Below are 15,450 nucleotides of genomic sequence, written 5' to 3'. Positions count from 1 at the left end.
TGTGTCTAATGTGTATTTAGAAAATGAGCATATGTTTTAGATTAGAGAAAATGCATACATAGTCATATAATAAAATAAGGTAGAAAATAATTTCTGCCCTCTTCTGCTTTGTTTTCGAATTTTAAGGGATGGTCCCCTTAGAATCATCAATGTCATAAGAGTTCTTAAGGGAAAAGATCACTAATAGACTTTCCCAAAAGATAGCATTCCCCACACTGCTTAAAAAAGCAGAACCCCAAAAGAGTGCTGCATGCATTTACTTATATATACTTGTCAGTGGTTCTTGGTAACAGTAAATACAGGTTCTGAAACCCCTTCATATTGAGGCTGCCCCAACCTTTCCTGTAGAAACTATTCCCCCCTAGGTAGTGCTTGTCTAGTGCACCTGCACATGATAACTAATTTAGACCAAGAGCTTCAGCAGTGTAATGGATTCTGCTTTCCAAAGGTCTGGTGCAATCCATTATTCTAATGTTACTTTTCTACTTATCTCATGCAATGTGCTTGCCATGCTGCTGTCGCTCTTGGACAATTTGCTGTGTTCATAGAGTTGCTGAAACCAAGGGGGAAATCGCTGGAGGACAATCAGTGAAAATATAAGCACTTCACAAGTATATTTTGCTGTTTTTTAAAGGCATGAACTGCTTGAGGAAGCCCGGAGGCAAGGTTTACCCTTTGCTCAGTGGGATGGGCCAACTGTGGTTGTCTGGTTAGAGGTAAGGAGTCTTTACAATAATGAACTCAGTGCAGCATGGCTTCTAACTTGAAACTTGTAGGTGATTCTCTTCCTGTTTTTCTCCTTTCCAGTTGTGGGTTGGGATGCCAGCCTGGTACGTAGCTGCTTGCCGTGCAAATGTGAAAAGTGGTGCTATAATGTCAGCCTTATCTGATACTGAAATACAACGTGAAATTGGAATCAGTAACCCTCTACATAGGTTAAAGCTGAGACTTGCCATTCAAGAGATTATGTCACTAACAAGTCCATCTGCTCCTCCTACATCAAGAACGGTAAGTTGGAAAGCAATGATGTCTCTTAACTAAAGCGAAGCTAGCATATCTTTTAGAATTCTGCTTTTTGTGGAGGTCTGCATTAAAAAAGACAAATATAATAAAATAAAATAAAAATAAAGTTAGGGATAGTTGTTAGAAAATGACAAAATGAAGTAACCTGTTGAAACAAGTTTGCAAAAAGTTATGGTTAGTAACTGTGCTTAAAAAAGTAATGACTGCAAGAAGAATGCCAGTTTTAGGCAGGTTCTTGGGATCATTTATGGCATGCTAAGATTTAAAGGCATGTTTGAAATGTTAGGCAACACTAATATTTTTAACTAGATGTTTGTTACTGTAAGCAGGGGTCCACAATCTCACCATGATGAGTATCCTGTGTCCTGTTGAGCATGACAAGCCTCCAGCCTCCCAAATTTGGAGCTGGAGAATGGGGCAAGTATCATCCACACAGTACTGCTCCTTTTCTAAGGCTTTCCAAGCACTTTGGAAGCACAGCAGCAAAGCAACCCCCAACCCTCATCTCAGTTTAGAATATTTTGGAGCAGAGATCCTTTTGTGTTTCTGGCTCTGGAGAAGAGGTGTGGGGCTTGCTTTTACCGTATTCTTCCAGGACACTTGGAGTACCTTGTATAACACAACACAGTTTCTGGGACTCAAAAGGGAGGAGGGGATTCCTTTGAAAGGCACCCGACTTAGATTGGGGATAAAACCTGTCCAGGGGGAAAGGCAGAGTCCTGACAAGTCAAACCTTTGGTTGGCTACCAAGGCCAGCCAAAATTTGTGAACCCAGTATTTAAAGATACAGTACCACCCTATTTCAGGCATGTTACATGAAAGCAATCCCCTTTTAAAAGTGGAACTAAAGAAAGTTGTACCTGTGTTGTATTCTTGTTTGGGGTGGGGGCACATGTTGAAGGCAGCTTGTTTTGCCTGCCACAATTGAATCACATTTCATTATTTATATCTGGGGTGCAGAATGTCAGCCAGTTCAGTGGGGCCTTGATAAATACTGTGCTGTGGATGTGCATACAGATGCAAATCTGCATCCATATAGGCTACATATGCACATCTCATTGTGGAGCTGGAGTGAGAGTGATGGTGACTGCGTCTTGTGAATATCTGCTGTGTTTGTAGAGTGATTTGAAAGAAAACTGACTGACAAAGAATAAGCAGGATCCATTTCATGTTAGGATCCAGAGTTCCTGTGCTCATGGAACAATTATTGCCACATATGCTCTTGGCTTATCATAAATATATGTTATGTATATTTATGTATTATATTATGTATAAACTTAATCTGATTGCATTCTATATAATTTGGTCTCAAAAGCAACCTGCCTAAACTGAGGTGGTTCACATATAATGCCAGTCATGATTTGGTGTTACATGACTGATCTTCAAACTCTGGTTTGCAATCCTGATTTGGAGCAAAGGCAAGCCATAGTTTTTCGGATGTAACAAAAATCTATGGTTTTACCACAAACCTGTAAGTGCTTTGGAGTGTGCAAGGGGAGGCATAAGTACACAAACACAGCTTGTTCAAGTACTGCCAACCATGATTTGGCATTGCATGTGAATTGGCACAAGGGGATACAGTAAGTTTCTTCAGAAGGATAGATGTACTCTAAGGAACTAAAATGAAGTATCCCAAAGTAGTACTTGGCACTGCTAAGTGTAAGGAGTACACCTAGAAGTCATATTATGAGGAATTATACTTTTTCTAATTTTGCTTAAATACAGGGTATACATTAAGTTATTATTTGAAGGGAAATGTTTGCCTGCAGGCTTGCATCTTACATCAGTCTGTACTTAACAATCTAGAAGCCATTGCTTTTGCCCATGCCTGCTCCTTATATGTACCTGTTGCTTACATATTCTGCAACCTTTCCTCTTTGTTACTGCTTTCCTTTCATTGGATGTGATTGGTTCACTTTGGGGTCATATTAGACCACAGGAAATGTCTGGGTAACACATGAAGAAATGGAAAATCTTACATCTACACCACAAACGGTTAGTTATAGCACTGAACCTTTTTGTGTTTACAGTGCTTTTCCCACTTCTTGAGTGCTTGAATCATGTGCCTCTTAATGTCTCTGAAAAGAGTAGAAATATTAATTCTTCTTGGTTATGGCCTATTTTAATTACTAACCTTCTCTGAAATGTATAATTATGCTGTAAAATGTTTTTCCACCAAGGTCATCATGGGGTTGGGAGAAATTATGTGCATTGAAGGCAAAATCAGTGCATTGATTTTGGAATTCTTAAGATGTTGCCTAATATTTTACTTGGGTTTACAGCTAAAGGCTGCTTCTTGTGTGGATAAACTAAGCAGCATGTGGTGTTTCAATTTACACAAGGGTATAAATATATCGAGAAATTCTTATGTACATAACTTTGAATGCATGATGCTTGCATTCCTAACAATTAGCATGCCATTATTTTGCCTTTCCATTATGGCCACATTCCAGAGGTGTCATTTTATGCGCAGAAAAGACTATACATTCATTGCTAGGATACATATACTAAATGTGACATAATTTTATTATGTATTTTGTAGTTTTATATCTTGATTTTATTATGTAAACTACCCTGAGACCCCCGGGTATAGGGTGGTATATAAATTCAATCAATCAATCAATCAATCAATAATAATAATTAATAATAATTTCAACAGCCATAATACTTGTTTTGAGAAGTTTATTGACGCCAAGCCTTCTACAGGTTTGCACAGTTCAGCCATTTGATTATTTTTTGCACACTGGACTGTGGCCATCACCTTGAATTTTCTTGCATTACTAAACTTACAAATACTAACATTTGTGTGTTCTTTTGCTTTTCTAATTACGTAACATCAGGAAGATGTGGAAGGAAGCTGGGCTCAGGTTGGAGACTTTTCTTTTAAACCTTCTGTGTAAAACATCAAAGTTTATTTAACCATAGAAAACTTATTTTTTAAAAAAATACATTGAAAAACATTTTTGAGGGGAAACTAATGAGTAAATATTTCAAATGTTAACTCACCCAAAATTTATTTTGAGAAATTATTTGGCATGGAGGTTGGCATTATATTACCTACTTTTGAGGCTTGTTCTCCTGGAGTTCATCACCGGGTTGTGATAGCACAGCAACAAAATGTGTGCCTTTTGCTGATTTTTGTTTCTGTCACAACGCATTCAGATTCAACTAAAATCTGTTTAAATAAGTTAATAACATCTTTCTAACAGCAGCCACTTCCCACTTTGCGTAGCTGGCCAATGCCAGTGATTCACATTGTAAACACATGAAGGGATGGCTTCACATGACATGGTAAGCCAAAATACGACTTCAGTGAGGCTGTGCAAACATGCAGGGGAGCTCAGAGCTCATTTGCCCCTCCCTACTCATTTTTACAACTGCACCATGCTGACTAAGCTAAAGTTTGGCTTTAGTGTATCATCCAAACCAGGAATCATGGTTAAGCCATCCTCTCACTAACCATGAGCTGTAGCCAAGAACAAACTTCTCTGTAGCTCATGGTTAGTCAGGAGAGAACTTAGTTTTGCTCAGTGCAAGGCAGCAAGATGAAAGTCCAGAGGAGAGGAAAACAGCTCCTCTCCAAGAGCAGGTTCTCACAGTCTTACTAAGTCATTGTTTGCCATACCCAGTTGTGCAAAGCAGGTCAAAGTTTGAAATGGGGAATTGAAATGTACCAGGAAGCTGCAGCCCTGGCACTATCAGAGAGTTTGACGATGTGCATCTTCAAATCATTCTTCACTGTTCACCTAAGTAAATGCTAGTTGCTGTATAAATAAAGTGTGAAGTGGTTTTAATTTTTAAAACATTGCTTTGCATCTTCAGTAGTTACAACCTCTTTCTTGTGTGAAACTGTAAGGCACTGACTAAATATTTTACACCTTCTTATTTAAAATTACACTTCAATGGTTTTCTTTAAATAGACCTTAGCCTATGGTGATATGAACCACGAGTGGATTGGCAACGAGTGGCTTCCCAGTTTGGGGCTCCCTCAGTATCGCAGCTACTTTATGGAATGTCTTGTTGATGCTAGAATGCTGGACCATTTAACTAAAAAAGATCTCCGTGGTCAACTTAAAATGGTTGACAGTTTTCACAGGTAAATAGATTTAAAATAGTCTTTACTAACGAGCATTTGGTCTGTGCATTTCAACGTACTTTCCTAATGCCTATTTCTTTTTTAACCCTTTAACAGAAATAGTTTCCAGTGTGGCATTATGTGCCTGCGGAGATTAAATTATGACCGAAAAGAACTTGAAAGAAGAAGAGAAGAAGGTTTAAATGAGATTAAAGGTAGCCATTTTCTTTCCTGGATTGACTCTACTTAAGAGAAGTATATAAAATCATGACCCTATATTTTCTTTTGGTTGAAAAATCTCCAAAGTTGCAAGTATGTTCAATGGTAGATTCATGCCAGTGTTATATTTTGTATAGAGCTGGTGTTTATGGGGTCTAGCATAGTGTTGTTCGGTCCCTGTGTTCAGAACGTTTTGACTGCATACTGGAGCCACTAAATCTATGGTGTGCTATCTAAAATACCCTTGAACTGTAAACAAGTACCTATATTTCTTTTCCTTCCTAAACAATTATATGTAAAACTACTGGCCCTATTCATTTGTGAAAGAAGGAAGAATCTGTGCAGTAAAAAACTAGTGCTGTTCTGATCTCACCCTTGTGGTGCAATTTAACAGGGTAAGATACAGGTATTCTAAATAGTACTTACTCTCATAGTTGCACGAATACAGTAGTTAATAATAATAATAAACAATTTTTAATATGCTGCCCATCTGACTGTTTGCCCCAGCTATTCTGAGTGGCTTCCAACAAATTAAAACCCAATACAACATCTAACTTGAGTGGAAATATTTAACTAAAGGGAGTGGGTGAAATTAATATAATAAAAGCGCATTTGCAATTCCAGTGAGAGAGAAATGCTAGGCATCAAAAGAGATTGGAATAGCTGCACAAGGAGCTTTGAGGTCAGATTTCGAATGCTATGGATGTTTTTGTTTCTTTAAAGGATACATAAAGTTTGCTAAAATTGTGTTTTAGAGACTACCGTGATTAAACAGTATTCAAATTCTTAAAGCAAACAAATGCAAACTAATTAATGTTTAGAAATATTTGCCTTGCAGTTTTTCAATATTAAGAGTTGTATCCAGCACGTGAGAGCAAAGACAGTAGATTTCAGTTCACACAACAAACAGAGCTCCTGCAATGATATTTGGTCTTCCTTTCCTCCCCTACTGCTACCTGTGTGCCTTCAAGATCTATTCCAGAGTGCTGGGGAATGCTCTGGAACAATTTTGGGGAGATTACAGGGGCGAGGGGAGAAAGGTTTACGTCAGTTGCCTTGTGCAATGTTAGATTCCACCCAGTGTCTACAGTGTTGAAGGAATATTTCATAACCATTATATGCCAGTATCAGACATTTAGCTGCTTCATACCTTCCGTATTTACAGTCCCATCTGTATTTGGTGCCAAACAATACAAACTGTTGACAATGTATAAAACACTTCATTTGATACCAATTTTAATCAAGTGGCAATGCAGTCCCAACATTTATTTCTAAGCTTCAGTAGTATGCAGTACAGGAACCACACCTGAAAGAAATTGTATTTTATATATATTGTCAACTTTTTAATGACTCATAACTTTACTTTCCCCCCTACAGATGTCCTTGTCTGGAGCAATGACAGAATGATTCACTGGGTGGTGTCGATTGGTCTCAAAGAATATGCAAATAACCTTATAGAAAGTGGAGTTCATGGCGCACTTGTGGCCTTAGATGAAACTTTTGATTACAATGCATTAGCTCTTTCTCTACAAATTCCTACTCAAAATACGCAGGTAATAATGAAGAAATAATTTGATGGGGATGATTCTTATTCATCAGAATATAGCACTGAATAAGAATTTGTAGTGTGTGGCCTATTTTAACCCTGAAATACTGTATTGGTGTCAAAGAGCATAATGAATCTGTGGGATTGGGATTTAACGTTTTTTAAGGCAGAAGTATATGTTGACTCTTGGTACCAGATATTCAGTATCTTATACATATAGATTTTACAACTGTAACCCAAAAGTTTGAAATAAGTTTTGCTAATTCTTGTTCACTTAGGCTCGTGCTGTGCTGGAACGAGAGTTCAACAACCTTCTAGTTATGGGCACAGACAGGAGGTTTGATGAAGTGAGTATTTTGGTTTTTAGTTCTATGATTCCATCCAGACTTCTTATTTGTACATACAGCCACCATGAGTTAATGAAATCCTGCACCAAACCTCGGGCTCAATTATGGGGACTTTTAACTGTAGTGTGTTTTTGGACTCCCCCTCCTGCGCATTCACTGCTGAGAGATGCAGTCAAGGGGCTCCTAGACAAGTGAGAAGATAATCTTTCCCACCTCTGCTGTCACAGCACCTAAGATTAAGAACAGTTTTCCTGTGCAGGCAGCTGACTCACTAAGATCAAAGATATTTCCACTATTGATCAGTTTCTTTGTCTTAAATTTTAGGAACGGAGTTCTGTATAACCATTTATTCACTATTAGATGTTCAGCATTTATAAATCACCAAGAACCTTTCACTACTCCCCACTTTATGGTTGTACAGTATTCAATATAGCACTACGGTGAACATTCCGTCAGGGCAAGGATTTATTCTTGTGCAGCAGAATATGTCCTGTCCACCTCCATCCCACCAGTGTGAGCAGATTTTAAGGATGGCACAGGCTGCATGCAGGGAGGAGGAGTGGGGGGACGGACCCCTGTTAATCCTTGCACTAGTTAGTGCAGAACTGCCCGTACTGTATTGGCTGTGCTTCATTTTAACATAGGTTTGCTCTGTTCTATCTCACTAGAAGCAAGTAACTCTAGTCCTCTAACGAGGTTTCCCAGTAAGCTCCACAAACTCTGCAGTGCAGATTCTTGTGCAAACTGCACCACAAGTGAGAGAAAACAGTGTCTCTCTTCTAAGCTCTCTGCACATTCTGGAGGTCTCAGGAGAGACAGAATCTTGTTTCACTTGCAGGGAGGCTTGGGTAAGTTAAGGAACAGGAAGGACTCCAGCTGTTTTCTTATTGAAATTTCCGTGCAACTGACAAAAATCTCCACCTCTCATTGAAGCCATTTGTTCTCGCTGCATTTAGGAAGCTTGGGGGTGAAAGTGAAGCTCCTTCTGACATGCATAGCAGTTTGAAAAAAGGGGGGAAGCAGGAAAATTCCTGTAGGTTCCTTTTTTCTTTTCATGCCACAGTGCAAGTGAGAGGAAATGCCTCTGCCAATGTCCTCTCTGCATGTGCCAGAAGATTTGGTTTGTGGAGGGAATTGAGGTTAATGAGGACAGATAGAAGTTTGGTAAGCCGTCAATATTTGTTGATCCCTATTTTAACATAGGAGATTTAAGACGTTTAAGTAGAGTTTTCCATCCTCTTGTTATAGCTCTGCATTTGCTGTACCATGTTGGGCAGTGATCATGGCATGTTTTGTTCTTTGGATAAGTGTCAGGCAACTGCGAGAAAGAACTATGCCTCCTCTCTGAGTTGTCTTAGTGGGAATTGTCACCACACTTGCTGTGTTAAAGCATAGGGAGAAAGTGGATAGAGAGATGTTTTTCTGCCTCTCATAATACTAGAAAACTGGGTCATCCAGCAAAGACGAACATTGGAAGATTCGGGACAAACAAAACAAAGTACTTCTTCATACAGTGCACAGCTGAATTACGAAATTCACTGTGGAGTGTATATAAGTTGCTAGGAAGCACAAGTGGGAAAGAGGGCTGTTGAACTCAAGTTCTGCTTCTGGCCTTCCTTTAGGCATCTTGTTGACTGCTGTGAGAACAGGATGATGGACTAGATGGGCTTTTGACCTGATACAGCAGGTCTCTTACAATCTCAGGACATGTGCTATTAAATACTGTGTATTCAGGGAACAAGCCCTTCAAGTATAAGAGTAGCTTGAGGAATATATCTCAAATGTGTACTAGTGAATCTGTTTCCCACTGCAACCCTGGCTGTCTTCTGCTGTTTTCAGTCCAGTAGAGCTGGCCCAAAGTAGCACACTAACCAAAACACAAAAACGATCAGGTGTGAATAACTTTAGGATCATTTAGTTTAGGTGGCAAAGTGCCCACTTACCATGGGGAGTAATGGAGATGAGGTCAGGGCTTTTCTAGAACTGAGGTTTGATGATGGTTATGCAGCACTGGAAAGAACTGAGCAGTCATATAATCAAGTAAGCCTTGATTTTAAAAAAGCAGACTAAACATATAAGAGTGAACAGGGGCAAATGGAAAGGTCAAATTTTAAAAGTGTTGGTTCATTTTTGTTCAGTATCTCAACAGAACAGAGCACAATATACACCCTCCAACCCCTCTTGGAGATCTGTGGGTGCTGTGGTTGCATGGATGCTATCCCTGGCTTGCTTTCTTTATGAGACAGCTGAGTTTCTGTAAATTGTACTCCTTCTCAATGAGTTTAAATAGTTTCTTGATTTTATCTCAAAAAGGATGATTAACTATTGAAAGGCTTTTTAGAGGGAGAGCACAAGAGGGTGAGGAGGAGGAGTTGTGGGATGAATGGTACAGCTGTGCACTGTAGCTTTCTGCTTCTGAGAAGAGAGCTGGTTGTAGGGGAAATCACATAAGGAAAAGGCTTAAAAAAGGAGAAATATAACATCACCTTGTCTTTCCTTCCTTACATTCTGTTGGAAATGCCAAAGAAGGTGATGGTGATTCAGTGAGGTGCAGGACAGACCAGGAGGGCACTTGCAAACTGGGTGAGGGACAAGGGATACTCAGGGGAAAGGAGAGTGGTCAGTGGAAAAGGGAACTCAAATTCAAGGGAATTCCAGCATGCCAGAGCTGTTAAGGCTGAGTGGAAAGAGGCTTGATTGAACAAAAGGGTAGCCCTGCAAAGGGAATGTCCAGGCACACAAAAAGGAAAGCCAACTGTCTTGTTTGTAAAAAAAAGGTGGTAAGCTTTTCATTGTTTTTTTGAAGTTCAGTTTACAATACTGCTTGGATAGCACTCTTTATTTCTCAGGGCTGTAGGTAGCCAATTAATAGGCAGTACAGTGATTGAATTAGAACCAGAGGAAAACTGTAGTCCTGGAGATCTCAAGCTATTTGAATCACTCTCTCGTCCACATCAGTGAGAATTTTGTGGGAAACTCGCAGCTTGATTTGTCTGTCCAGCTAAATTTTTGCTTAGCTTATTTTCTCACACAAAGCAAAAAGGAAACTGTTCAAGGTACACAAAATGGCAACAGAATTGCCCTTCTCACAAAAGGCTGCAGAAACGTTTCTTTTCTGCATTAATTTGGAATTCAGCACTGAATATTTGTAATTAATGTAGTATCTTCTAAAATTGCTTATCGTATTGCATAGTTTCAAATTCCTATTAGACGGGGGAAAGATGACTAAACTTATTTCCTTTAGATACTGACAGCCATGGGAATAGATAGTCTTTGAAAAGGATGCATGAATATTGGATTTTTAAACATCACCAATAAAACGAACAACGTGCAAAATATGTGGTTCCAAAGCATCTAAGAATCTAAACCAAAGCACAGTGTTCTGAGCCCTCTTGAATATTATGGTTGTGTTGTATATTAATCATATATTAAAGTGTATTGCCTTTCTTTTTTTCATGTTCAATCTTTGTTACACTTGTTAACTTGATAGGATGATGACAAAAGCTTTAGACGAGCACCTTCATGGAGGAAGAAGTTTAGACCAAAGGACATACGGGGTTTAGCAGCTGGATCAGCAGAGACTCTCCCTGCAAACTTCAGAGTTAACACCTCAATGTCTTCACCTTCTATGCAGCCAAAGAAGATGCAAATTGATGGTAATGTAGTGCTTATTTTTTTTAAGCATGATGATGATTTATGCCTGAGGTTGTAAGTGTAATCATCTGCTTTCTTTGTATGGGGAGTGGGGGGGGGGACTTAACCCTGTGCATGACTTTCAGTAATGCTTTAATTTGTCAGTGAATGATGGCAGCATTAGTAATACTATTTCAGCATTAATAACTGTTGACTTTCTGTGAGATCTAAGGAAGCAAACTTTAGGATTGTCTTCAAATGATTTAGAAATCTTTTTAAAAAACATTTATCTCTGTGTGGTAATGGAACACATCTGAATCTATTATCCATGTAGCACATAATGCAATATTGTTGCATGCAATCCACAAAGTATTATTGCTGTACATAATCCAGTTTCAGCTGAGCTTGTATGGTGTTCTGCTCCAGTCCTCTTGGTGGATAGGTATTATTCAGCAGCTGGAAGTGGTAGATTCTACCAGGTATGCAAGTCTTACCAGCCAGTAAACAACCTGATTCCTTAACAAAGGGTGGGGAGTCTCTGGCCCAGATGCGCTCTCTCAGTAAATGTCATTAGCCAAGACAGCCAAGGCAGTTTCAGTGAGGTGACCAGGGCTAAAGTCAGTTTGGAATGGATCCGAGTAATCAGCTTTCTCCAAGCATTCCTAAGGCTGGGCCACCATCACCTTCTCAAACATCTTGCTCCAAAACGGTATATTTGCCACTGGGCAATAGTTTTAATACTTCTGGGTCCAGGGAGGTTGTCTTAGTGAAGGGACGCACAGCTGCCTCCCCCAGGGCAGATGGGACACCTGCTATAGTGCCATCTCTCATGTTTTATAGAATTGTAGAGTTGTAAGTTACCAAGAGAGTCATCTACCTCAACTCTCTGCAATGCAGGAATCTTTCGCCCAATGTGGGGCTCGAACCCATAATCCTGAAATTCAGAGTCTGGTACTCTACTGACTGCGCTGTCCCCTTTCCTCTCTTCATTTTTGTTAGTTCTTTTATGAGCTATGCTAGTCAGGTATATGGAGAGGAACTGTGTCAGTACTGGCACAGGAGCATAAGGCTAGGAGTCACCTGACCTTAAACACCTAAGTGAGAAGCTGCCATGTGAATATAGCTAGTACGAGGCTTATAAATTCATGACCCTGGGCACCACATGGAATGCTGCTCTAGGGATAAAGCTGTTAAAGAACCTAGGAAGCTGTCTTACACCAATTCAGAGCGTTGGTCCATTAGTATTGCTTCCAATTCCTGAGGCCCTCTGCACACAAAGTGTGTCTTTTGCCATTGAGCTGTGACACCTTTTCCAAATTTGTGATTGGGGCGTGTGGTTGTTTGGACCTACTTAGGAGAATGGAAAGTATATGCTGGTGTAGTTTGGCGGGCTGCAGCCAACTTGACAATTAACGGTGGCCCTCAATATGCGCAAGGTTTTCCCATCCTTTTCATAAAGTGGCTTACAAATACAAAGTAGTGAATATGTAGCCAATTACTTTACATTCTGCGTAGCTAACATTTTGTAACTTTATGTTGTTACTGTAACTGCATTGATATGTGATTCTAATACTAACTGCATGCTGTGTTCTGCATGTCTTCCTGATTGTTGGAATAGGCAATGTATCAGCAACACAAAGATTGGATTCTGCTACAGTAAGGACTTATTCATGTTAAAGCCTTTTATTGGTAAGTAACAGTGATAGCCTCCTTGTGGTGCATTGATGTTTTTAAAGTTACAGTATACAAATATAGGAACACATTCTTGACACCTTTCTGGTTGCTGTCTGTGGCATGCTGAAGTCCACATTGATTCGGAAGATGTCCCCCAGAACCACAAACTGCTGTCCAGTCTCATGAATTTCGAAAGCAGTTTTGTGATTCAGCCACGCAGCTGTAAAGAGGAAGCTGGTGTAATAGTCCACATACAGCCTCAATATATAATCCCCCTTTGAACAGCTGTCATACCTAGTCCCCAAACTACTTTTTAAACTTCGTAATTTAGACATAAGTTTGAGTTCTGTGGGGACACCTTTTGAAAGGCTCTGGGCGCAGGAGTCACACCCCCTTCTTTATTTATTTCTGTATTTCTGTTGTCTTTGTGAAATATGCAGTATATAAATATTTTAAATAAATCTACATTAGATAAATGTAAAAAAATAAATATTTTCATGCGCTGATAACTGTACTTTCAGCACCAGACTTTCTAGTTTGTTTTTGGAAGATTGAAAAGGGGGAACTTTTATGTAATGTGCAAATAACTTGTATTGGGGTTTGTAGTATTGTAAGTACAAATACATCTGTATACTTCAAAATTTTTATTCTGTTGTACTGGGTAAGTGAATGAACAAAAAGCCATGCAGGACGCTGCTCCTTACCCTTTAAAATTCTGTCCAACCCTTAAGGACTATAACCCTGCTTTAAGGAATAAAGGCTGCCTTCATGGGCGTTACCAAGGGAAGGCAGGGGGGCAGCCTGGCTACGCCCATGGCTAGATCAGCCTCTTCAAGTAAATGGTTTGGTTTTTGTTTAAAATATGTCTGCCTTAATTATATCTTTGGGGAGACAGTGCATGGGAATACGTAACATTTTATTGTATAGAAGACTGATGTATAAAATATTCTTGTTCTTCGAAAGCTACCTATAGGAAGTGCTTTACAGCTAGTTGTGCATCTGGTGCAGTTGCACTCGTGGGGCTGAGAGGAGTAGCCCACTGGTGCTGTGACACTTCTGAGTAAAGTCATTCCATACAACTGATCAGCTTTTGGATGTAGAGGAAAAGGGAAGTCTTGGCAGAGTTTGGTTTCCCCCCTTCCTTTGCCTAACAGCCAGTTGGCACTGTGACAGGCTTTCACTGCCTCCCTTGATTGAGGCTGTGAAAAGAGAGTAAAACTGCATGTAGTCTCCCCTCTGTGCTTGTCATTCCTTGGATCAGAGAGATGGTGCATACATTTTCCTAACTTGACTTCTGCAACTAACTGAGTCTTACTTTATTTTCAGTTTATCCCCACTATTTCTACAGATGACCTGAAACATTTTGAATCAAAGACCGTATTTTGGAAACAATTCAAATCTTTAATCTTGTTAATACTTGTTAAATCAACACTTTGAAATATTTTATTACAGAGTTTTTAATTAGATGAATTTGTGAGTACTATAGAGAAAGTATTTTAGACTTAAATGTTTCTTATATTTATGTAAGTGTATGTGAGTCTTATTACTTACCTTTGTATTCAGTCTATAAATCAAATTACTGCCGATTTGTTAATTTTAGTCTCTTCAACTGAATGTACTGTAATGCTTGTATGTATCTACCCCTATAAGCATTGTAGGGTTTTTGTAAATTATGCAGTTATTGTAATTATCAGTAATAAGTTTTTAATAATAAACACAGGTGAAAAGGATTTTACTATCTTTGTAAAGGTATCCTGACTCAAGCAGTATATATATTTTGCCATTTGGAAAATGCTAGCTAGCTCTAAAATGTTAAATAAATCCCATTTTTTTCAGAGAAGCATATGTTTATTAATAAAGTGGGCATGGTACCTGCTTCTATTTCCGTTCATAACTCTACTTTTTCCACCTAGCATATGATTTTAATGTGGATTTATTTAAGTCTTCTGTTCAATATAACTTGCTTTAAATGAAATTCTAAAATGTGGGATTTATTTGAATACTATGAAATGTGTGTGAGACCTGGTGAGCTCATTTATAACTACTTTTTTGTGGCTATATTTGTACAGTCTATGTTCATTGACTGAGCATAAGCCATAAGCGGAAATATTTTCTCTTAACCGAGGATAGCTCCTAATAGTACTCAATAGGCAACGAAGTGCTCTCCTGTATTTTGATGTGAAACTGTTTTTCAGAAAAATACTGATGCAATTCTTCTAAGTGGACCAATCATGATGCGCAACTGTCTCATGACGAAAATGCTGATGGCCCATGAGGCTAAAGCGTGTAGTAGTGCAACTATTAAAAAGGCCTTATTTTTCTTACGCCATCTTTTGCATATATTTATAAACTTGTTTTAAATTCTGGACAAAAGATTAATTGTTAATAGCGTTAGCCATTTCAACCAATATAAGTAGAAAATGCATCATTCTTTTTTTAAAATAGCATCTTAAGAGGCCAGCGAGGAATGAGTTCAGATTATGGTGCATTATTTATTATGCAATAATATATACAGCATGTCTTTTTCTGTTTTGGTTTTGGCTCTTTTTAATTGTACGACTGAAATCCATTGTTACTGTTTTGTTGTTGTTTTTCTATTAATCTTTTATGTGTACTTCTGATTATGTAACAAAATATGTACAGACTAAGTACTTTTGAACTATTTTTATCACAGTATTATTTATTGCTTTCTTTCAATAAAGTACTGAAGCATTTTTTTCCACTGCCAACAATGGGGCTTGAAGTGTTTTGAAGTGAGATTTCAAGTAATTAATTGATGTGGATGAGATTTATTGTGAAGCATCCAGTCATGTTCCCTTTTGCTGAAACCAGCTTTCCCAGCCCAGGTGCCCTCCAGATGATTTTGGAGCACAACTTCCAGAATTGGAGTACAACTTGGATGAGGCTGGTCTGAACTGAGGCAAGTCCCATTT

The 15,450-nt window shown here is 38.8% G+C and overlaps 1 protein-coding gene across 9 annotated transcripts in view; it reads left to right on the top strand.

Moving 5' to 3' along the window:
• PPFIA1 (PPFI scaffold protein A1) overlaps positions 1-15,203 on the top strand; it is a 58,135-nt gene extending 42,932 nt beyond the window's left edge. For 2 of the 9 annotated variants that reach the window (XM_028728500.2, XM_077929363.1), the window contains 11 exons: positions 635-716; positions 808-1,008; positions 2,956-3,018; positions 3,864-3,890; positions 4,944-5,119; positions 5,216-5,313; positions 6,695-6,870; positions 7,142-7,210; positions 10,701-10,866; positions 12,462-12,532; positions 13,844-15,203. In XM_028728500.2, coding sequence (XP_028584333.1) covers positions 635-716; positions 808-1,008; positions 2,956-3,018; positions 3,864-3,890; positions 4,944-5,119; positions 5,216-5,313; positions 6,695-6,870; positions 7,142-7,210; positions 10,701-10,866; positions 12,462-12,520 — 1,117 coding nt within the window. In that variant the 3' untranslated portion in view covers positions 12,521-12,532; positions 13,844-15,203. The remainder of the gene's footprint in view (positions 1-634; positions 717-807; positions 1,009-2,955; positions 3,019-3,863; positions 3,891-4,943; positions 5,120-5,215; positions 5,314-6,694; positions 6,871-7,141; positions 7,211-10,700; positions 10,867-12,461; positions 12,533-13,843) is intronic. The other 7 variants (XM_028728533.2, XM_028728525.2, XM_028728546.2 and 4 more) reach the window with 5 other exon arrangements.
• The last annotated feature ends 247 nt before the right edge of the window (positions 15,204-15,450 follow it).

The sequence above is a fragment of the Podarcis muralis genome, chromosome 1, assembly GCF_964188315.1.
Source record: "Podarcis muralis chromosome 1, rPodMur119.hap1.1, whole genome shotgun sequence".
Lineage (NCBI taxonomy): Eukaryota > Metazoa > Chordata > Lepidosauria > Squamata > Lacertidae > Podarcis > Podarcis muralis.
This window is presented reverse-complemented; position numbering and strand designations above follow the sequence as displayed.